The 23,598-nt window shown below is 59.6% G+C and overlaps 1 protein-coding gene across 1 annotated transcript in view; it reads left to right on the top strand.

Moving 5' to 3' along the window:
- Nucleotides 1–529: 529 nt before the first annotated feature.
- Nucleotides 530–23,598, top strand: part of LOC122394580 (fat-like cadherin-related tumor suppressor homolog) — a gene marked incomplete at its 3' end in the record, with an annotated part of 128,888 nt that continues 105,819 nt past the window's right edge. Inside the window, exons 1-5 of the mRNA XM_043391568.1 lie at nucleotides 530–679; nucleotides 1,369–4,776; nucleotides 18,309–18,412; nucleotides 19,965–20,166; nucleotides 22,824–22,885. Of these exons, the coding sequence (XP_043247503.1) occupies nucleotides 1,401–4,776; nucleotides 18,309–18,412; nucleotides 19,965–20,166; nucleotides 22,824–22,885 (3,744 nt within the window). The remainder of the gene's footprint in view (nucleotides 680–1,368; nucleotides 4,777–18,308; nucleotides 18,413–19,964; nucleotides 20,167–22,823; nucleotides 22,886–23,598) is intronic.

Raw genomic sequence — 23,598 nt, forward strand, 5'->3', positions numbered from 1 at the left:
CTTTTGCAGATGGCCAGGACCCCCTGCGATGCATCCCAACAGCAATCTTTATTCAGAACCTGCCTTGATTAACCAACGATGCATTAAATGCCCCGGATAGCTCTATAATGCATTATTATCAACTATTGAACGGGCCTCGCCGATAGGGGGGTACTGTACCCCCCTAACTTTCGATAGCGGGGGACCTGTCCCCCCCGTCCCCCCCGGTGGCGCCGCCCATGACAACTGCCGATGTGCCGGGCAGGTTCGTAGTGTTCTTTTCGGTAGCACACGTGCGATCACGTCTAACATACTGGGTACAATTTACGGGATTCTGTATTCAGTTTACCCTGCCTTGGCTTATAAGCCTGTGAAACGAACTGGATCCCTCGTAATCCCTGACTTGGACCCCTCGTTCGTCCCCAGTCACCGGCCGGCCGGTCCCGATTCCGTGCGCTCTGATGCCGTCTGGCGTCATCAGCGCCCTCTGGTGGCGGGCCGGCGGCGATGGCGGCGGCGGCGGCGTCAGCCAGTCGGCGTCCGGCGGCCGTCGGGGAGTGCGGGAGGTTACGTCGCGCCGTGACCGGACTCGGCGCGCCGTGTGAGAGTGTGAGAGTGTGTGAGAAGGTGTCAGTGCAGTGCGGTGAACTGTGGAGAGGTGGGATTCGGAGCGAGGCGCTGCGCAGAGCGGCGGAGGGAGGTGAGAGCGGGGGAGACAGCCGGACGGCGCCAGTGCCGTTATGTGACGACCTCGAACGGCCGGCTGGACTGAGTGAGGGGAGCTCGCGTGTCCAGGAGGGAAAGGGAGGGGACCCGGCCGGCGCTGCTGACTCAGTGTTTCTGACGCTGCAGGGCTGACGCTCGGGCTCTGAGTAATGGTCGCCACTCGGCCGAAGCTCGCCGGCTCTGCTGGGAGCTGTCGGATGGTCCGCAGCGGGCGCCGCCGGCCCGCCGGCCAGAGCCCAGGCGGCGGCGACCGTTTCCTCGTGTTTGACGGCGATGTTTGGCCGTATAGTGAAGTGTCGACTCGGGCGACGAACGCTCCCTCAGCACACACACGTTATCGGGCGCCCGGAGAGAGAACGGATGGTTCTCTGTTTGAGAAAGGCTTCTGAAAGTATGGACGAGACAGTAGAGACTGTCAGGTTGTGTGCTTTACCACCGGATCCGTCGGCTGGTGTTTGTGAGAGGTCTAGCTGGTTTGTGCATCGGAGCGCACTCTGGTGTTTAATTAACATGAGACTCCGCTTCCCCTAATGATGTGCGCTGTGCAGTGTGCGCGGGTGCCTATTGATGTCCGCGTGTGACTGACATGCCTGCCCCGGTACATCTGCACCCATATGCTCACTGCTAACGTCCTAATGACCGTTCCCCTGTGTGTTTTCGCAGGGAGCGAGGCGCCGCCCTCGGCTGCCGGGCCCATGGCGCCCTCATCCGGCGCCCGGCCGCGGCGCCCACGGCCGGCGCCCCGGCTGCTGCGCCCACGGCCGGCGCCCTGGCTAATATCACAGCTGCTGCTGCTGGCTGCTGTATGTCGGCTGGGCACTGCCGCGGCGGCTGACGACGAATGGACGCTGCAGTTCACTCAGTCCTTCTATAACGCCTCTATCTACGAGAATAACGTCGGAAAGGAGTATGTCATCAGCGATGAACCCATGGGACTGCGTGTGCCGGAAGATCAGCTCGGTAGAGAGATCAGGTTCAAGATAATCGACGGCGACCCGGACAGCTTCTTCAAGGTGCAGCAGCAGGTGGTCGGAGACTTCTGCTTCCTCCGTGTGCGAACGCGCACTAACGGAGGAGACGTGCTGAACCGAGAGCGTCAGTCGCACTTCCGACTGAAGGTTCGGGCGGCGGCGCGAGGCTGGAGGAGGCCTGGCGGTCGCCAGCCGGCCTACACGGAGGTACTGGTCCGTGTACTGGACAGGAACGACCTGAGCCCGTGGTTCGACCAGGTCTCCTACGACGTGGAGGTGCCCGAGGACCTGCCCGTGCACGGGCTCGTCACAAAGCTGCACGCCGACGACGCCGACGCCGGCATTAACGGCATGGTCTACTACAGCCTCAAGGAGGACGAGCCACAGTTCGCCATGGAGCCTAGCACAGGCCGCCTGACGCTGGCACGGCGGCTCAACCACCGGCAGCGGCCCGACTTTCAGCTGACGGCCGTGGCGCGCGACCGCGGCCGCAAGGACGGTCCCGGCGTGCCGGGCGAGGCGCCGCTCCGGATCAGAGTGCGGCCCGTGAACCTGTTCGACCCGGTGATGCGGGTGACGCACCTCTCCGAGGTGGTGGAACACTCCAGTATGGACGTGTATGCCATCATCCACGCCAGTGATCAGGACGAGGGGGAGCACGGCCGGGTGGCCAGTGTGCGGATTGTGGACGGCGACCCGCAGCGGCGCTTCCGCGTGCTGCCCGGCTCGGCGGTCGGAGAGTGGCTGGTCGGCGTCTCGGAGCCGCTGGATCGAGAGAGCGCTCCGCACGGGTTCAACCTGACTCTCAACGCCACCGACGCTGGCACTCCGCCGCGCTCGTCGGGTCTATCAGTGCGAGTACGGGTGACCGATTTCAACGACCACGCGCCGGCGTTCACCCACGAGGCGTACGACGTGACCGTGCCGGAGTCGGCTCTGGCGCACACGCCACTGGTCCGACTGCGGGCCAGCGACTCGGACAGCGGCCTGAACGCCCAGGTGCGATACGCCATCGCGGCCGGCAACGAGGGCGGCGAGTTCTCCATCAACTCGGACACGGGTCTGCTGTCACTGGCCCGGCCGCTGGACGCCGAGACCAAGGCGTTCTACGCGCTCACAGTGTCGGCGCTGGACCAGGGCAGCGGCGGCCGGCAGAGACAGGGCTCGGCGCGCGTCACCGTCACCGTCACAGACGAGAACGATAACGCGCCGCGGTTTGTCACGCCCAACACCCAGGCAGCTGTGGATGAGAACGAGCCGGCCGACCACCATGTCACGAGCGTGACGTGTGAGGACGGGGACCAGAGCGAGAACGCTTTCCTCTCGTACTCGATCGCCAACACGGAGCCAGTGCCGTTCATCATCAACCACTTTGACGGCACCATCAGCACTTCTCAGGTACTGGACTATGAGACAGAGCGGCGCCAGTACATTCTGCGGGTGCGCTGCTCCGACTGGGGCAAACCGTACCGCTGGCAGACCGAGACAACCGTCACCATTCAACTGCGAAACGTCAACGATAATCGACCCCAGTTTGAGAAGGTGGACTGCCACGGACGGCTGTGGCGTCGCGCCGCCGTCGGGACCGAGATCATGGTCCTGTCGGCCATCGACTTTGACGACGGAGCTGCGGTGAGCTACCGACTTGTCTCCGGAAACGAGGACGGGTGCTTCGAGCTGGACGAGCGGAGCGGCTCGCTGCGTGTCGCCTGTGACCTGACCGACCTTCCGAGCGACCAGCGCAAACTGGGCGTGATGGCCAACGACGGCCAGCACTTCTCCGACGAGACCCAGTTGCGGCTCCAGCTGGTGGGCGACGGCGCGCCGCATGGAGCCAGCGTGCGGCTCGAGTGTAAGGACACGGGCGTGGCGGGTCGCTACCGAGAGCTGCTGGCCACAGCCGAGAGGAACAACAGAGAGGAGGACCCGTACACGGATGTCCCCTCGAGCCGGTACGGCACCAACTACCACCGGCCGCAGCTGTCTGCGCGGCCCGATGGCGAGCTGCACGTCAGCGAGGACGCCCGGCTCGGCACAGACGTGGTCAGCCTCATCGGCCACGACAAGGACCTCGGCTTCAACGGCCTGCTGGTGTTCGCCATCACCGAGGGCGACCAGGACTCCGTGTTCGACATCGATATGGACACGGGGAAGATCACGATCGCCGGCCGGCTGGACCGGGAGAGGGCTCCGACGTACCGGCTCAATGTGACGGCGTGTGACCGCGGCCAGCCTCAGCTCTGTGCCGCCCTGCCTCTCATTGTTCACATCCTGGACGTTAATGATAACGCGCCCAAACTGGAGAGGGACTCGTTCACCTTCTTCTACCCGGAGACCCGCGAGGCGGGACAGATGGTGGTCCAGCTGAACGCCTCCGATCCTGACGAAGGAGCCAATGGACGCGTGTCCTACCACCTGCTGACCGACACGGACGACTTCGCCGTCAACTCGGAGACCGGTCTAGTGACCCAAGTGGGCGCCCTGGACCGTGAACGTCAGAGCAGCTACGAGCTGCGCGTGGCGGCGCGGGACGGCGCTGCTGACCGACCGCTGTCTTCACACGCCGTCATCCATATCGACGTGCTAGACGTGAACGATAACCCGCCGCGCTTCTCGCGGTCCGTGTACCGAGTGCGCGCTAGTGAGGACCTGCCCGTGGGCGCCGTGGTGGCGCAGCTCGAGGCGCGCGATCCGGACAGTCCAGAGGCCGAGGAGCCCGTCCAGTACCGGGTGGTGACGGGCGGGCACGGCCGGTTCGGCGTCGACCGGCGCTCGGGCGCCGTGCGGCTGCTCGAACCGCTCGACTTTGAGCGCCGACAGAGCTACAACGTGACGATCGAGGCGCGGGACGACGGCTCGCCGCTGCTGACGGCCGTCGCCTACCTGTTCGTCCAGGTGGTCGATGTCAATGAGAACTACTTTGCGCCGTCGTTCCGCGGCGCCGTGGCCGTGTCGGGCTCTGTGCGCGAGGGCCTGCCGCCGGGCACGTTTGTGCTGGCCGTGAGAGCCACGGACGCCGACCCGGACGGACCCAACTCGGAGGTGACCTACTCGATCCGCGGCGGCAACGGGCTCGGCCACTTCACCATCAACCAGACCGGTGAGTTCTGGGGACGGACGGGCTGGGTACCGGCGGCGCCGCCGATTAAGGAGGGAGTGTGCCGCCGATCGGGCAGATAGCATCACAGGTGAAACTGGGTCCGGCCGCTGTGTGATTTACCGTCGCGGTAAATATGGAAGGAGGCTGGGCGGCGGTAAGCTGGTGTAGCGCTATTGGGAGATAATGGTGGCGCTCGCCGGCAGGGTCCATTTGGGCGCCGCTGGACTCCGCTGAGTCGACCCGCTAAGTGGGGAGAGCTGAGAGCCGAGAGCTGTGGTGGCTCCGGCGGCGCCGGCTCCAATGTCCGAGCGCCATGCGGGCGCAGGCACCGCCGGAGAACACTACACCTCGCGGCCTTTTTACCGCCTAACTAATCCGACGTGTCAGCGAATGCCTCTCGGACCGCAAAAACTGTGCAGCACGGCGCCACTACGTGCCTCCGTCAATGGCCGCTGGCGTTTTTTGTCCCCCGACCGCCTGTTTTTAAAGCAACAATGCTCCCTCTCTTTCTGCGCGACGGCGCGATCTTAACCGCACGCTCAAGCCTGTTTTGATAGCCTGCAACGTCCATTAGGTTTTTGTATGGCGTCCATTTAGAGTGCCTTGAAGCTGGCCATATTCACGGGGCGACAGCATCACTCTATGTCGCCGTGAGAAAACACGGCGCCCGTTTATATGTGGCCCGCGCGGCGCCGTCGATTTGGCTGCTGATGGCGGCACGCTGTCCGCTTTTTGAACCTGCTGCGCTCACAGTCGACCCCGATGTAGCTCCATTTGTTACATCTGCCACCCCGCCGCTGCTTCTTACTGCAGTTTTTTTTTCTGCAGCAACCACTTCCTCATCAGCTGTATCACCACTGTTTGATTTGAAACACTACCGATCCTGCCGTAACCGCGCCTTTGCCATACAGCCTCCCCTTTTGCCGCTCCTACTATCTGTGTCGAGATTGCCGGCCCAGGTTGGTCTCCATTTCCTCCCGACTTTACCTCCCGATTCCACCCTCTTTTGCCAACCCTACTGCACTGTGCCATGTGCATCCCTGTCGTTAGACCGAAAGGGGTAAACCCTATAAAACAAAGTTGGCACTGGTCATCCACCACCGGGACCGGTGATCACTCTCAGCTCCGTCAGCCGCCCAGCTGCAGCCCTATCGTCAGCCCAGGTGTAGTGTAGCCCCGCCGCCGGCCCCAGCCCCGCTGTAGCCATAACCTCGCCGCCGGCCCGGCCCGGCCCGGTCTGTCGATGGACAGCCGTCGGGCGGATCCGTCGGCTCGCGGGGCCCGTGTACGATCGACCCACCCACCGGCCCCTGGGGACACGGAGCCATTAGCACTTACCCACGTAAGGAGCCAGGGGCGCTGGCCGCCTCCGCGCCCATACCACGTGCCGAGACTGGGTGGCCGGCTGGAGACTGGGTCCGACGCTAAAAGCGGGGCAGTGGTCGGTGTTTTATCGTCGGCATGTCGCGCCGATGGGACATCTCGTCGCCTCTAAAGGTAAAGGGAATTGGACATATTACCAATAAATTGGGTAATTATGCGCTACAGGTTTATGCCGGGAGCGTAGTGTCGAATCTTCCAATATGTCGAGCAGTTTCCGTTATTGGTCGAGACTCCGGGAGTCGGAAGCTGGCTCGTCCCGGATAGTTTGGGTCGCTGCTCGTCCCAGGAGTTGGGTGGTAGCTCGTCCTGCGAGCGTCTGTTCCGCTGACCGCGCGATCGGCGCCGGCGACCGGTCAGCCGCCATTAGTCGGCTCTGCGGCCGCCCGCCGCCGCGCCGACCCAGCCGCCCCTGTATTATGCATGGCTCCATCTGGACGGGCCACTGCCACTCGGCCTAAAAGGAGCGCCACTTGGCCCACTGTTCCTTTATGAGCCAGTCTTCCGGGTCAGCCGATTTGCTGATGCGACGCTTGAGCACGGCCAATTGGTCTCCGGGGCATATAATCCCGGGAGAGAGATACCTACCTGTTCGACCTTTTCGCCCGGCCTGAGAAGTGATTAGAGAACTGATACTTCATCCTGGAATAGCCGATATCAGATTCATTCATTATTTCGAATATGTTTTATTGCATTATTTGCATTTTATTCGTTTTATCTGACGAGTTCCTAGATACGGCCATTCCATCATTCGTATCTAGATCATTGGAACGTTTTGGGATTATAGGATTGAGTGATTTAGGGAGCGGTCTGTGCCCAACCGAAACCGCTGTGTCGTTCTGGCTCGGTATGTGATGGCTGAACCCTCTCTCCTCCGTTCCGATCGGCCCGTGACGCTGCTACTGTTCAACTCGTCTCGGCTGTCGAGCTGAATTGAGTTCACTTGGAGGCCGTTCAGCGGCTCTGCCGTGCGTGCTGAGGACCACCCGCGGCTGTCGGGGCCACCGTCCGCCGCGGTCGTGTGTCGCCGACAGGCCCAACGAGGCTGACGTCGTCCTGACGGCTCCGGCGTCACAGCGGCGTCACCCGGGGGCGACCGGCCGGCGCCGGGCCGACGTACCGTCACCGCCCTGTCGCCGACAGCTCGGCCGGAGGGAGAGAGGGAGGGGGGGCGACTTCCGACCGGGCGGCATTGCTCCGATGTTGTTCCCGGGCCCGGCGAGCTCTACCGCCCCGCTCGCAGCTCGAGCTGTTGTCTTCATTCCGAGCCGTCGACTCCGGTCGAGCTCGGGCCTTTGTTCGTCTCGGCCGCGGAAGGAGCGACTCGGCGCGAGTCAAACAAACAGGGCGGTGTCACGTCCGGTCGAGGCGGCGCCGCGCGATGGCGGAGAGAGCTCCGTCAGCTCTTTTCGCTGTGTATTGGAGCTGCGGCTCTCCGTCATAGCTAGCGGCGGTGTTGTCTGCGGCTCTTTCGGCAGCGGATCCGGTGTCGGCACTCTGAAAGAGCCGGCGGATATAAGATTGCGCTTTGTTGGAATGACAAGCTGTTGCGGCCGGCGCTGTGATTTGTGCCGTGCTGTGCTGATTGAATCCGTCGGAACGCCTTTAAGCCAGAGTTATCGTCCGGGATGGCTGAACCCTGTAAGCGGCGATTGTGATTTGTGTCGCTGCGCTGACGGACGCCGTGGAGACGGCCGTGGCGTGCTGTGTGTGAGCCACACACCCTGTGGCGGACAGCTGTGACCGTGCCGTGTGAGGCTGAGTGACTTCATGAGCGGCACGACTGATTTGTGTCGTGTCCCAGTGGCGGCTGCCGTGAGCGGCGACCGTGATTTGTGTCCCGTGCGGATGACATGTCGAAAAGGCTGCTGGGATCGGGTTTGGTACAGTGCACTTGTGACGGTGAGTGACTGGCGATGGCGTGCAGTGCTGTCCGGGTGCAGGTGGTAGCTGCCTGGTCCGCCCGGTAGCCCGCCGCCGCCACCGCTGCTGTGGGGACGGTCCGCCGGCCCAGCGCGCCCTCGGTCCGCCGGCCGGCCCTCGGCGCTGTCGTCACGCGACAGCTGACTGCCTGTCCGCCCGAGTCGCGGTCGGCAGCCGGCCGCCGCCGCCGGGATGCCGGGCATTCCCTGCCGGGGAGGGCCGGCCCGACTGTCGGCGCCGCTGGCCCGCGGTCCGCCCAGCTGGGAGCCGCCGGTCGTGGCACCTTGTCGCCGCCGTGCTGAGAGCTCTGTTGTTGCCACCACAGCGGCGGCGGCGTGATGCCCGGCTCTGCCTCCCCCTCCCTCCCTCTCCCGCCCCCGCTCGGACCGGTGACGCTCAAAACAGGTCCACCTGCGGCGCCGGCAGTCATCGCGCCTCCCCGCGGCGGCGTGCTGTGGCGGCGCTGGACCACGCTGGCACGGCGGAGTGGCGTGGCGGATGAGCGTGCAAAGACCGTCCCTCCCTCTCAGCCGCCTGACCGTGCCAATCTTCACACCGTGCGCGTGCAGTGGTGCTGGTCGGACACGGCTCTACACGGCGGGGCGTTGAACGGCCGAGCGGCCCGCCGCCGGCGCCACACGCCTCTGTCACTGTCTGTTCTGTGAGCGGCGCGCTCGGTGTGCGGGCGGTGTTCGATTGTCGCCGTCCGTCGTCGTTCGGTCGTGTCGTGTCGCGGTCGTACGCCGCCGCCCGCACGCGGCGCCGACCGCAGAGTGTGTGGTGTGTGAGGTATCTGCGCGGTCGGCGAGCGGCGGGTGGTATGCGGGCGCCGGGCGGGGGAGGTGGGGACCGGGGAGGTAGTTCTACCCAGGCCTGCCGCCCCCGCCGCGGACGGTGATCTGAAAACTCTGGAGACACTGCTGTGACCCCGGCCGCCCCGCGGTGCGGCCGGCCGGCCGGGACCGCCCCTGGGGAGGGTTGTCGACCCACGCCGCGGGACGCTCCCTCGCCACGCCCTAGCGGTGTCCTCACCTGCTTCTGCCTGTTTGCGTGCCGGTTTTGCCCGAGTTTTTTCCTCCGGTCCCTGGCGGGCTGCAAAAGTCGATCCGCGGTCGGCGGAAGGACTGCCTGCGACTAATCAGGCGGATTATGCGGACCGACAGTGGCACGGTTGGTCGTCCCACACGCCATGTCGTGCCGTACTGTCGGGCTTCTATTTCCCATCCGCTGATTGCGACCCGTTGCCATGCACGACCCGACTTTGGTTTTATGGCTCTGCTATGCGGTGAATTTAACGTCGAAATGGACAAAGGAAAAAGTGGGATTAGATAGGCCTGTCTAGTTTTCCAGCGCTCGCCTTAAAAGTCGTCGTGACCGGTTCGGTCTTTGCCTTGGTAAAAATCGGGTGTTTTGTGAGAATCGTTTCGGGATTAGTGCCATGCTAGGCGGAGCTTATTGCAAGCCGACCCGGCGGACAATGCCTGCTTGACGGAGCATTCTTTGTCGGCTTTTTGGGCAGATGTTGGCAGACGAAAATATATCGTGACGTGCCTGTTAGCTGCGCCTCACCGAGCTGAAGCCGCTGAGCCACAACGAGAGCGTTAATTCTGATCCCCGGCCCGCACCACACTAGCCTAACACCCTGATCAGAATTCCGGATCTCGGGTTGATGACCTTCGCGGCCAGCATCTTTACCAGTTCCGCGGAATTAACAGAGATGGCTTCTGGGGCCTGATTGATGTGGCTTTCCGGTCGGCATCATGTAGATGTTTTGTTAATGGACGGCGGTGGGCCGGAGGTTTCGCCAAACACACCGCCCTCCCGCTCGCCCGGCCCGGTGCTTCGGATGCGCTCGTTCGCCATCAGTGGAGTATGCAAATGGATCAGCCCGGGAGATCCCATCTGATCCGAATCCTCACACAGCGATTTCCAGCGACTGTCAAATAATGCGAGCGCGATCATAGATTGCTCACTTCCAACCAATTCATCCTAGTTTCAGTAAATTGTGTGATATCGAGCTCGCAGCACAGTGGTTGTTATGTGCCGTCAAAAACACACACGGCCTGAAATACATGTCACTGAAGGAGAAATAACAGTCGATTTATCATCGAACTATAGGTCTGAAAGCTGTAATCGGAGTTAATAAACGGCAAACACGCTTTATTGGGCGCTGTTTCGCCAACTGAGCGGACTGCCGGCGGCGGGGAACGCTCCGTTAAAGCTATCCAACAGTGCTGGGGTGTGCGCCGGTCCTTTGACGCGGTATGTCGTGTTCTCTCGGCCGGAACAGCCGCCCGCACCAGCTCACAGGCCGGACGGTGAGACTCGGTCGGCCATTAATCGCGCTGGTGAACCCCGCTCACCGGCCGGACATCATTAATCGGCGATCGGGCCGGCTCGCAGTGACCGTCCCTCCATCATCACTCCCAGGGCGGACCGGGGCGGGACGGACGAACCCAGAGAGTCGCGAACCGTCTCCGTCAGACGCCGGGGAGCTTCGACAGGAGACTGATCCGGCCCGCCCCCGTCGACCTGCTCAACTGACGAGATGGATGACACGCTGGCTGCGTAACGGCCGACCGGGTCGTTTGGAGACGCCTGATTTATGGCGTGAGAAACTGCCCCCGGGAAGGAGGGATGCGACGGAAATGTCACGACCTTGCTGTCGCCAGAGTTATCGTTACAATTCCACGCGCTGGAAGATACATACAGGCGCTTCCCGTGTCTAAATTTAAACGTGGCGCTCGACCAGTGGCGCATGAGTTACGTTTTCCGCCTCATGACGACGCCTATTTTGAATTCCAGTGTTAATTAAATTTCACTTTTCATTTGTCACCGTCATAATTAGATTTCAGTCGGGACTATAAACACTTACTAAGTGTCAGCTCAGATGAGGAATGTGAACAGAACACGTTTCTTTCGTGTCCTGAGACGATTGTTCTGTAACAACCTTGGGCTCTTGAAACAAAACCTGATCATTTAGCCGGCTCGTAACTCTGCCCATTGTTTCGACACTAGTGACACAGTACAATATATGCACTTTTGTTCGTTCTTGCGGTCTTCTATCCCGTCCACGTGGCGCACGAGATCCCACCCGGTCCGGTCCGCCCGCCGCGCCGGTCGGTGCAGCTGTTCTATGTCGCCGGTGTGGGGCGATGGCCCCTGTCGCCGTGTTCAAGGTTAGCGAACTTCCGACCGATGGCGGGCGGGGCCGATTGTGTCCAGATACCCTTGGGCGTGTAAAAGTTTGCCAGCAAATGTCGCCGGCCACCAGATACGGTGATCGGATGTTGATGTCAGGACTCTTGGAACTTGTTATGTTTTTATAGTGGGGTCTTATCGAAAGTGCATCAATCATTTGCTTGTGCCAATGGGATTTTTAAGGCTAAGTAAAAGTGCATTCCGGTGGATACTGGAGGTTACTTTACTGCGGAATACCCGCGACGTGCTTTTGTTCGTCGGCTTTGCAGAGAGCACCGCAAGGCTCGCTGTGTTTTTGATCGCCGCTATTTTCGATACCGGACACCATTGCTGTTTGCAATGTATGAAATCGGATAGCATTGACTGAGTACAGCCACGCGTTTGACAAATGTCTGGCTTCTGCGGTGCGCTTCTGTCCCTCGGAGTGACTGAGCGGCGTTCCCGGGAATGCGGGGGATGTGCGTGCGTGTCTGCTGCGAGGGACGGCCGCGCGGTGCGCTCAGTTCCGCCAGCCTTCCGCCGCCCGTCTGCTAACCGTCTCCGCGAGGTCTGCGCTGCGACGAGCGGAACGGCCGCGGATGCCTGCCGTACGGCCCGCTCCCGTGTTTCGCCGTACCGCGCCCCCGGGGCTGCCACGCCGCGTCGCCCCGAATCGCTCTCAGACGGATGACTTGCAGGGGCGGCGCGCGCCGCTATCGGCGCTGCGACGCCCGGCGCGCGCCCGAGACTAATTTGGCGCGGGCGCGCGCGCGGCTGATGGGTTCCTCCGGTGAGGGCCACCGAGCTGCGGGGAGCAGCGGCGCGAGCCGCGGGACTGCAGGGGAGCGATCGGGGCGACGGAGGGCGGCGGTATCCATCAGTGGGCCGCCGACCCGACACCGGCGCCGCGCCGCGCCGCGCCGCGCTCAGAAGGATTGGACGCGAGGGACGCGCGCGGCGCCGCCGCTCGGAGAAAGCACTCAAATCAGAGGGGACCGGCGGGGCTGCAGTCCAACGGCCGATAGAGATCGCGGGGTGCCCGTCATGGTGCGGAGCTCGCAGCGCTTTCACCCGCCGTCTGCGTGTGCAAACAGATCGCTGCAATCTCACAGGGCACACCGCCTTGCATGGTCGGCGCAGTGCTTCATCACATTTCACTGTGCAATCAGTGCACTATTTCGTCTTGCAATTAGGGCACAACGGTTCCAAAGCGGGTGCGCCCGGGGCACCGGCCGGGCCGGGGTAAGCCGAGCCGCTGTTTGGCGGTGTGTCGACACTGCCGCGGTGTTTATGTGGGGCGGGACTGTAATAGAGCGGGCCGCCGCTGACGACAGTCCCATCTGTGGGTCGGACGTCATTACCTGCGACGGTTGGACGCCGTGTGACAGCCGGACGGGCGCCACCAGCTGGTGACAATCGTCCCTCCGCTGGCCGAGGTCAGGGCCGGCTGTCAGCTGGGACCAGCTGTATCCGACAGCCATTAGACGCTGACGACATTCTGTCAGTTGTGGCCTGTTTGTTGTCCGTCAGTTTTGACCTTTCATTTGACCGTTGTCAGCTGACGCTGCACGATTTGATGACCTCCGGCGATCGCTGACAGTCGTCAGCCATTTGACCAACAAAGGCGGCGCGGTGGTCGGTTAACGAGCCAAATGGTCGCTATGGATCGTCTGTCTGGCCTGGCATTCCTTGTCGACTCTGCTCTGTTGTTGGTCGTGTCCTCTGTCTTTTGGGTTACGACGGAAGTCATGCTCCCGTCTTTCGCCGGAAGTCCCTGTGTGTTATCGCCTGATCACGGAATTCTCACTGATGTCGCTCCTCACTCGGTCCCTCTTGGAGCATGTCAAAGCCTTCGTGTCATAATTGACACAATCCATAGTTTGGCCAGGATATCGGTATGTCGCCCACATTGAAATACCACCGCCAGGGTCGTTAGAAGGTGCGCTGGAAATAGTTGTCCTTTGCCGCTTTGCGGCGAGCGCTGTACGTGTGCGCAGTCATAAGTTATAATTGACCACGCGTAATGTTGGAACAGTGTGACATATGTTCGGGCTATTCCTATTAGGAATGTCGTTTTGAAGGCGGTCGTGGGCGACGGCGTTGGTCCTTGACTGCCCTCGTATACCGCTTGTGACATGAATGTTCACTTATCGGTTGATTACAGGTGGATCTATAATTCTATAGTCTATACTGACACGTAACGCATTTCAAAATCATATTCTGTTCATGCTGTCCGATACTATCATTAACTGCCGTACACCACCTGCACTTATGCCGCTACCGGCTGTATGGCCCGTAACCTTATGGTATTGCTCGCCATGTAGCGTTCTTTGCATCGTGCCACTGGCGTTGGCTACCGAGTATTCTCCCCGTGCACCGCTACTGTCCGCCATGTAAACGGCCTCCCCTCCCTCATTGCTGGCCGTGTACCGTCCCCGGTTGCAGCTACTGTCCACCATGTAAATGCGGTCCTCCGTTATCCACCGTGTACCGTCCCCAACTGTCGTCCTCTGTATACCGTCCCCAACTGCCGCCCCTCTGTATACTGTCCCGACTGTCGTCCTCTGTACCGTCCCATGGCCGCTGTGGGAGTGTCGGTGCCGCCTGCCGGTACCGACCAGCCCACGGCTCGGACGGACGCCGCCGGCGCGTGCCAGCTGGTGACGCCGAACAATGCACCGGTGCGACAACCGCGCCCGGCGCCTGGCGCGGCCTCCTCGCCCATTTATACAGACCGGCGGGCACATTGGAGCGGACGGTGGCGTGGCGTGGCTGTGGTGGATATGGATGGGCAGTGGACACTGGGTATGACAGGCTAAGGCGCATCGGATATACATGGCGACAACAGGCGACTGGGAGGCAAAGAGCTGCTATTGGCAGTTGCTCATAATAGGGCGTCTGGCACGCAGCCGCCTAACTATAGACACGTCGAGCACAGTACTGGTATGCGGTGGGTGTGCGAATATAGCTTTGATGGATGAACGGTGGGGTTATGACAGGCAGGCACACGGCTGGTAAGGAGGCGTGGGCCGTGGAGCCCAGTTTAGAACGGCGGGCACCCGGCAGGGAGCTGACATGCTGTATATAAACGGCCGACTTTGTTTCCAAGACGGTCGTCGTCAGCGAACGGGTACTACGCGAGAATAGACGCAGAGTTTTCGTGTTTTCACAAACCACCCAATGTAGATACCCGAGTGGCGTAATTTCGAGTCGCATTTGTTCCATCACCTACCATTTGTACGCGCTGTAGTGTACCGTAAAACTATGCAAAATAGAACCGACTTCTTTCCGTCCGCCCGGGGCCGAGAAACGCACACAGGAGAGTGGTCGTTTTGTGGCCGCCCTTATGAGGAGCGGCCTCTGATTGTTCCAATGCACCCGAAATGTAATCGGCATTGCAAATCAGCTCTGATGACGTTGATGGAGGCGGCCGCGCCGTCCCGGCGTCTGGCCGATGTGGGCCGGGCCGGGGCCGCTCAGACCGGGCCGAGGTCGGCATCTCGCGCTGCAGTGACTGGCGAATTGTCGCTAACGGCCGGCCGCCTCTGACCGTCATCAGCGTCCATCGTCGCCTGTTGTTGTCGCGGCCCGGCACTGTCCGGGGTGACTGGGGCCCGCAGTGACCGTAGATTGATGTCCTGTCACCGCGCAATGGAACGGTGATGGGGGCGGGACGGTGTCGCCGGGCACTCGACGACCGGGGATAACATTGAGCCCTGGCTGCAGGGAACGGGTGAGCCGCCGAGCGCAGTTGCACCAGTAGCTGGTACTGGCGGCATTGCATGTGTCATTGTTCGTTTACGACAGGATGTGTAATGAGTAGCTACAACGCTGCTGCTCTGATGTGCATTACACGGCATTCGCACAAATGTCCCGTCCATTGTTCAATGCCCATGGCAGCCGGGCCTCTGTAGCACCAGCAATGAAATACATCCCTGCGTCGTCTGGCCTCAATTATATTGTGACGATCCCGCAGCGCGAGCGACGCCTTCCGGGCAAACACCGCCCGTCCAATGCCGTCCGGTCTCTGGCCGCGCCCCGGCGCGTCGGTGGCAGTGACCTGATGATGTCCGGACCGGTGCGCCAGGCCGCACTAACGGCATGCCTCGGGCTGCAGGCGGGCAGTCAGCGGTCGCCGCCGTGCCATGCCGGCCCGCCGCTGTGTTTATTTTGGTACGGGGCTGGGTCCAGCCTCGTGCCGGGGGGGGGGGGGGGGGGGGGGCTGCTGACTGACCGTAAGTCACAGGCGGCTGGTGTTCATGCGACATAGCGGCTGCTGATGTGTCGGAAACATCCTGCTTACCTCTGCCGCCGATGTTTCCGGACTATCCTATGGTCAGCGATTCAGCAACCGACTGCTAACTTGTCCCAGCTATGTAGGACGCGTGGGCTGCGTTGTGGCCACCTCGTCCCAAAGACGGATGGTCCTGTCTCGTCGCACATTGCCCGGCACGCGAACAAACCCTTGATTGGTGCACACATGCCGGCTGCGTGACCGAACAAATCGCCTTTTTGTGTCGGCAAAAATGGCACGGTATTTTAGGTCGCGGGAGCCGAATATCGGTTGTAAATGTTATCGCTACTGGTCGCATTGTTATCGGGAAGTTTTTCGGTGACATTGTTGTTCTGACGTCGAAAAACCTTAGATGTGCATTGTGGGATGTCACTGCGATGTATCGCATCGCATTGAAGCTGAATTAATAATGCTTCCATTGCTCAAAGTCTGCGGGCCTTTCATGTATGTCTTTTTCTATCGCGATGCGTGAGTTTCGGCTTAGCTTGTCGATGCTTGATTGGTCGGTCATCTTTGCGATCCGATCCGTCGCCCTTCGTCGTGTTCGACGTCTCGCTCGACGGGTATTTCTCAATTCTCAACTGACGCACGCGCCGTTTTTCATCGGAATCTGTTGTCGCCGGAAACAGGCTGAAAACTGGCCAAAATCTAATCGGATTGCCGAGCGTCTGAGCCGACTGCCGCATTCGTGAGCGACGACTATTGGGAGAATGCATAATGCGGCTTTAGAGAGAACAAACGGCAGACAACAGCGACCAATCGCCGGAGTACACGCTTGCTCACTTACCCAGCTGATTCGGGCCGACGTAAATAGCTCGGTGGCGAATTTCGTAACGTGCGCGTCGGCTGGAACACGATACCAGCGGCCGCACTGGCGTGTGGAAGATTCTATCGCACCGTTTGAGTCGTGCTGGCTGGCGCCTCTTGGTCGCTCTGTTGCTGCGGTGATTTTGTCTCCGCGCTGGGACACGCGGTGGGTTGCGCCGGGGTAGTGAACGCTGTTGTTGCTGGTGTGCGTCTAATAGCTTGCAGTGGAGGACGGATGGGTCAGCCTGCCGCTCGATGAGGGCGCTGGGGGGTCTCGGATGGGTTCAGGGCTCCGCAGTGGTGTCAGCACTGCAGAAGACAGCGGCAGCTGAGAGCTGGCAGTGACAGGCAGTGTCTGACAGTGACAGACACTGACGGACACGAAGCGCAGAGCCGCAGACGCTGGACACTCTGGCAATGAGGGCTGGCGCCGGTGCTTGTCTACTCTGTCGTTGTTCGTCCCATCCACTGACAGAAGCTCCTTTACGATTTTAAGTGACATTGAACATACTCAGGACTCGCTAGGTCGAAACTACTTATCTGATGGCCACCTGTTCCCCTTTAGGCGCCGATCTCATTGAAAGCAGCCTCCTTTCCTATAGCGATGCTGCTTCCTCAGGGAAGCTTGTGTTTGATGACGTCTGCCTCACAGAGAGCCGTACGAATAGTGTTTGTCTAATGAAGAAACAACCCATGCGGTTATGTCTCAGAGGCTCGCCTCCTCTGCCTCCCGGCCCGCTCCTGTGCTGTCTCACCGAGAGGCAGACGGCTGGCCAGCCGGAGTGAAACATTGCCCCGCCACTCCGATCGTAATTGGATTTTAGCGGCCTCCTCTCGGGCCAATGGCCCATTTGGCCGGCCCTGCTGGTGCCCCGGCCGGTCCGGGAGATAGGTGAGACGGACAGGAGCCGAGGTCACGGACCGGGGTCATGACCTGACCCAGAACTACCTCAGAGCGACATTCAGACGGCGATTAAAGTTGGAAATTTCTGGGTGATGGGTTAATTTGTCATCTTCGTTTTGATCCTTGTTTTATTGCTACGAGTTTGGTCGCTAAAACGGATCGCTAGCGTTGCAGCCGAACGGCCGTTGCAGATTTTATAGGGTTATTAAATATTGCGACATATACTTGACCGGGCAGCACGGAACGCGACGCCGGAATTGATTTTAGCAGTGTTCCGATAGACGTTACTGCAGAGCTGAATGAAATGGGACCTGGTTTAGTTAAAGACACAAAAGGAATAGTAGAATAACCAGTCATGTATTTACTGCATTGCGTAAATGACAAAACCATTGCCTACATTTCGACTTCTAACAATGAACGTTGATTCGATCACTATGTCGACGATACCATTGTCATATTCTCTTATAATCCTTGCGATGGTGCTTGTTAAGAATGACATGAAAACAATAAACAGTTTAACAGGTTTAGCCTTGAACCGTCTATCACATTTGGCCACTGTTGGCTTGAAACATGGCTATGGTGACGCGTCTGTGCATACATGAATATCATTAAAGCCAATAAACGTAATGGTGTTGTTTCCAAATGGGCAGACCTTGCTCGTCATACAACATGCACACACGAATCCAATTATGGACGTCCTTGGAAGGTCGCTGTGCGAGGGGTGGTGCTGGGCTCCTCCCCCTCTGTTACCTATGGGGGTCAGCAACAATATCCCACGTGTCGCCGAGCTGCTATCACCATAGCTCTATAGTGTCACGGTGTCGCCGGGGCACTGTCAGGCTACCCGTACCTACCATCGATCACTGGTCGTTGTTCATCGTTCATCAATCGTCATCACCGCTCATTAATCATGTATCACGTGTGTAACGGGCGCCGCTGAGGCCGCCGGGTGTGTTCTGCTCTGCCGCCCCGCCCCCGCCCCCGCCCCCGCCCCCGCCCCCGCCCCGGGACAGGCGTGTGACCGTGCTGTCTCTCTCGCTGCAGGTATCTACACGAGGGACGTGCTGGATCGAGAGAGCCGCTCCAGCTACTGGCTGACCGTGTACGCCAAGGACGGCGGCGCCGTGCCGCTCTCGGCGCGCATTGAGGTGAGGAGGGGACCGGTCAGCGTGCGGGTACGGCACAGGTGTGCTGTGTAACCCAGCGCGGCTCGACACAGCACAGCACAGTGCAACGCGACACAGCGTGGCTCAGCTTAGCGCACCTCGGGACGGCGCAGCACATAACACGGGACAGCTCAGCATAGCATAACACATTGCGGCTCAGCACAACACATCACTTGGTAGCTAAGAAAGCACATCACGAGCTGGACGAGCCAGTACATTTGAGCCACTGTGGGGAGACTGAGCAAAGGACAGTGGGTCCCAGCGCAGCACAGCATCTCTCGTAGCGCGAGGCAGCGCTCCACTCCCATTGTGGCCGCCACCCGCCGCGAACGAAGGCCACCGTTTGGAGACCGCCCTGTCATTTGTTCTCGGCAGCCGTGCTTAATTAACTGGTGATGCAGAGCAGTGTAGCGCGGCGCCGCAGAGAGCCACGGTCCATCTCCATCAGGGCTCTGAACGGACCTCCGAAAGGGCAGTGGAGTGATGAGCAGCCCTCTCATCATCGCCGGAGCCGTCCTGGCTGCCCGGCGACCGCCGCCGGCTGTGCGTCTCTGTTTCTGGTGGCCCGTCGTGGTGGCGGTTTGTCTAGCTGTTCTGTGTCTTTCTTTCTTTCTTTCTTTCTTTCTTTCTTTCTTTCTTTCTTTCTTTCTTTCTTTCTTTTTTTCTTTCTTTCTTTCTTTCTTTCTGTCTTCCTTCATTTCTTACCCCCCTCTCTCCCTCTCTCTCCCTCTCTCCCTCTCTCCCTCTCTCTCTCTCTCCCTCTCTCTCTCTCTCTCTCTCTCTCTCTCTCTCGCCCTTCTATCCCTCTCTCTCTACCTTCTCCTCCCTGCCGCTCTCCGGGCGCCGCTGGGTGCTCATACTGCTTATGAACACGCTCGGACATTTGTTGCAATTATAAAGAGCGAGCTCGGTGGCCGTGTAATGAGCAGGACCTTGACGATGGCGCCCGTGGTACCGCTCCCCTTGTGTGCCGCCGGGCTGACGAGCCCTGTAGACCGCCGTTGCAGGGTTAACGACAGCCTAAACGGGGGCTCAGACCTCGATGGTAATCCACGGTGGCTGGCGGGCTTTGATGTGCCTCCGGCGTTAGTGCATGTTTGCTCTTTCCCGAGTCTGTCCCGAGGTACAGACAGCTGTTAGACGTTATTTTCCGACTTGTTTTCGTCAAGAGCCTTTTTTAGCTGTTGGCTTTTTTAGATAAATGAAGCAATGCGCCATAGACCTCTGTACTCTGTACACGGTGTACAGAGGTCTATGAATGCGCATAACATTAAAATTTGGCAAATATGATACGCGAATATGAGCTCCTGTATATTGTTACCATTTTAGTCAGACTTACTTATATACCATGTATGTATGTATGCATGTATGTATGTATTGACATCAAAAGCCTCCCACATATAACGTGGCGATTACGGTGATTACGGCCATATCAGTCTGAGTCACCGGGCTCTAACGTATCTCATAGTTCGCTTCCACACTGCTAGTTATCACCATCACTAAAACCACTAACACCTCTCTCCCTCTCCGTCAGGTGTACATCGAGGTGGATGACGTTAACGACAACTGTCCACTGACCTCCGAGCCGGTGTACCACGCCGAGGTGCTGGAGAACTCCCCTGCCGGTACGCACGTGGCGCGTGTCACCGCCACCGACAGGGACGGTGACGGGCCGCTCACCTACTCCATAGCGGCCGGAAACCCGCAGAGCCTCTTCAGTATCAACTCGAAAACAGGTGGGTGCGATCGGCGGCTGCAGACGAGGGTGGATGGCGAGGGAAGGGATGGAGGCATATATGTAGGCCTTGGTGAAAGCATTTAAATGCGCTTGTTACTGACGCGGTGCAGGTGTGCGTCTTCGTCTCGAAATGTTAAGCTTTGCCGGAGATGCCTCCTCTCCTGTCCTCTCCTGGCTCTCAGTCTCAGCTCTAGCCCGGTGTCTGTATTTCCGTTGTTTTCTTTCAGCTGTTGCTCCGTACGCAGCCGTTCAGCCCCGTTTATTCGCCGTAACTCTGAGGATTGTGCCGACAATTGCTCGGTATTTTCTCGGTGCGGGCTCGCTATGCCGACGCCGCTGCACTCTGCGCGCTCGCTCGATGGGTGCGTGTGTGCTCTGTGCTCTGTGAACCCACTTACCGCTGGCACTGTGTGTGCTCGCTATATGGGCGGTGATCCCGTTCCCGGCAGACGGCAGACGATAGACACTAGACACTAGACACTAGACAGTAAGGACAGTGGAGGGTTGCCGGGAGAACAATACTCCGCCGGAGTCTGCGGTCTTCTTCGCAAACCATGGCTTGGCTTCTCCCCTCCCTCGGGTCCTTAGATCTCGCATTGAGCCAGAGTTGTCTCCCCAGGCTGTTGCTAGACTTTTCCATTCTCCCCTCCACTTTTTTAGTCGGCCTCTATTCTTGTAGAGTCGTGCGGATGCGCTCGTTTTTTTTTTTGTGTATGCTGGGGTTCTTTTGATTTCCTGTTTCCGGATCCTTTCTCTGTTCACCCTCTCCCTCGCTGGCACATCCCTCCTACCCTCTCCCTTCCTCTCTCCTCTCTCCCTCCCAAGCTCTCACAGCTCTCCCAGTGAGACGTTCCGTGCTCTGTTCCGCCCGTGTGCCGGCCGGCCACCTCTGTTGTGACCTTTCTCCGGTAATCTGTCCCCGGGGTCCAGTCGGCCTCCGTGTCACGACTCTGGCCGGCCTGGACACTGCTCTGTACCGACTGGCTGCAGCGCCGTCTGCCGCTCTGGCGACCTTTTGTATGTGCTCCCCGGGGAGGGAGAGACTCTGCTACTCGGCGTGGGTCCCCGGGGAGAGAGACACTACCGGTATGTGTGAGGACAGGCTGGCAGTGATGGGACGAAGCTGTGTGATGATGGGCTGTCGGTGGTGGGATGGGGCTCTGTGTGGTGGGACTGGGGTGTATGTGGTGGGATAACCCTTTGTGTGTGATGGGCTGGTGTGAAGGTGGCAGTGGGAAAGATAGCATCTGCCGAGCTGTTAGTGTGTTTTGTCCCGTCTTTCGGTTGTGATGTGTCGGGATGATCCTGTTTTGGACCACTGTGAGATTCAGACCGGAGTGAATGCAATGTCCTGTCAGTTTTATTAGAACAAACGGCTGTGTGCGGCGCCGAACATGGCGCCCGCCATGGAATCTCTGCGGGCGGCCATGCTGGCCGTCTAGTTTCCTGCGTGCGGCCGCCTCCTCCCAGCTGTAATTCAGGGTACGCAGCCTCGCAGCATCTGCTGCAGATCTAATATACGGCCGGCTCTCGGTCCGCCGGCGCGACCCCAATGTCGCCGTGCAGCGTTTGATAGCCAGTGCAAAGGGGCGGGGCGGAGACTGGTGCAGGTCGAAGGGGAGACGAGATGGTGCTGGTGTAGTTGGTGCAGGGTGGTCGGGTCGGTGTCTGGTGTGATGCTGGTTGTATCGTAGGCTGGTGCTGGTCTGGAGCATAGTGTGGTGGAATGCTGGTGCGGATAAAAGTTTACTGGAATGGTGATGGTCTGCTGCAGTCGACTGGGGCTGGAATGGTGCCACGTTTTTATGCCAGGCGGGGTTGGGTCAGACTAGGTTACGCTGCGGAGTGCTGTCCCGGGACTCGTTCGTGTAATGATGACCCGGCCGGGGTCCGATGTGGTAGACTGGTTGGTACGGAGGATGTGATGGGGCGGGGTCGACCTGTGCAGCTGCTCGGACGCCGCTCATTAAACCAGTTGTGAAATGGACGTCATTCGCGGCGTGTTTTGAAATGCCGCCGTGCATAGCTGTAGCTCACTATGAGCCTGTGTTGGATCGTCTGACGCAACGCCTGTCTCACGCACACACGCTCAAACGCGCGGCAACACAGACGACCCTCTTCATTTCGCGTCGCTCCGTTGCGAATTATCTGAGCAGCTGTGTACCCCGTGTCGTTTTTTCTTGCTGCAGTATGTCAGTGTGCGTCGTAATTACTCGAAGTATGTTTTCATCCTGATGGTGGGACCTGGGGTGGGCGTTGCATAACCCATAAGTGGTTCTCCCGTAGCTACGTTTAGTGAACTACCCTGTAATCGCACCTTTTAGAAATAACGACTCTTTTGCGTTACGATTTACAGCAGTAGCGCAACCTCAGTGAAACCTATTGTATCCTCCGCCCACGGCCTAGGCGCCGGCAGGAAGAAAAGTCTCACGCATGGCTGCGTCGCGCGTGCTGACACGGTCACGTTTGTGGTGGCAGTTGTTGGTTCACATATGCGGCAGCACGGGCCCGGGCCGCCCCCGCAGGTAATGACATTGAGGGTGGGCGTCAGCGCGCACCGCGACCCCACGGCGAGCGCCGCTCTCCTACTGTATATTGTTTGTGCGTATGTTGGTGGCGGTGTTAGCTAACCTCTGGTTTGTTGTTTGATTACAGGCGAGATCACGACAACGCGAAGAAAGCTGGACAGGGAAACTCAGGAACGGTATATTCTTGAGGTGAGTGCAGCTGAAACTGCGACAGTCTACCTTTCTAGACGCAGTATCTGTGGGCTTCATCTGTAAATAACCTCTGTTTGCTGTCTCGTTAGATGAATCCCGAAGCTTCGGCAATCGTTTGGAAAGTTTCTGCCGATCGTCGTGCGCTTCGATGCTATCTTGACCGACGTTGACGGCTTGCGTCGCCGTCATCTTGTTGGCTCTGACCTGGCACTAGAAACGTGCGGAAGCCGATTTTGCTGGCAGCTGCCCGCGTCCCAACAACAACGGAGCCCTCTGTGGGCTGGCCCGTGTGACATATGAATGCCCGTCGGACACACAATCTGGCGTCATTTGACATGCCCGCGGGCAGTCGGCAGACCCGCCATTGTCCCGGCTCGGTTTTCTATTTCGGAGCTCTGTGTTTTATTTATCGGAGAAGAAAACTGCTGGCTGTGCCCCGCGCTGACGTACTCTGGATGACCTCAATTTCAAAGTTGTCACATTTCGGTTGCAGTTTCCTGGCTCAATGGTGGGGCAACTCGTACGAATGGTCCCCTCAGTGATGACACTTTGTCTGTGGGAAGGGGAGAAATCCTCACAAGGGGTGAATACAGCCGCGGCGATGTGGTCATTTTCCGACAAATGTTTGGTCGTTTAAGCGGCTGGGTTGTCTGTGCGTTCCTGCAGTGTCTGCCAACGGTCGAGTGTTCGCGGTGGCAGCTCCGTTTCTC

The sequence above is a fragment of the Amphibalanus amphitrite genome, unplaced genomic scaffold, assembly GCF_019059575.1.
Source record: "Amphibalanus amphitrite isolate SeventyFive unplaced genomic scaffold, NRLGWU_Aamphi_draft 000600F_arrow, whole genome shotgun sequence".
Classification (NCBI taxonomy): Eukaryota; Metazoa; Arthropoda; class Thecostraca; order Balanomorpha; family Balanidae; genus Amphibalanus; species Amphibalanus amphitrite.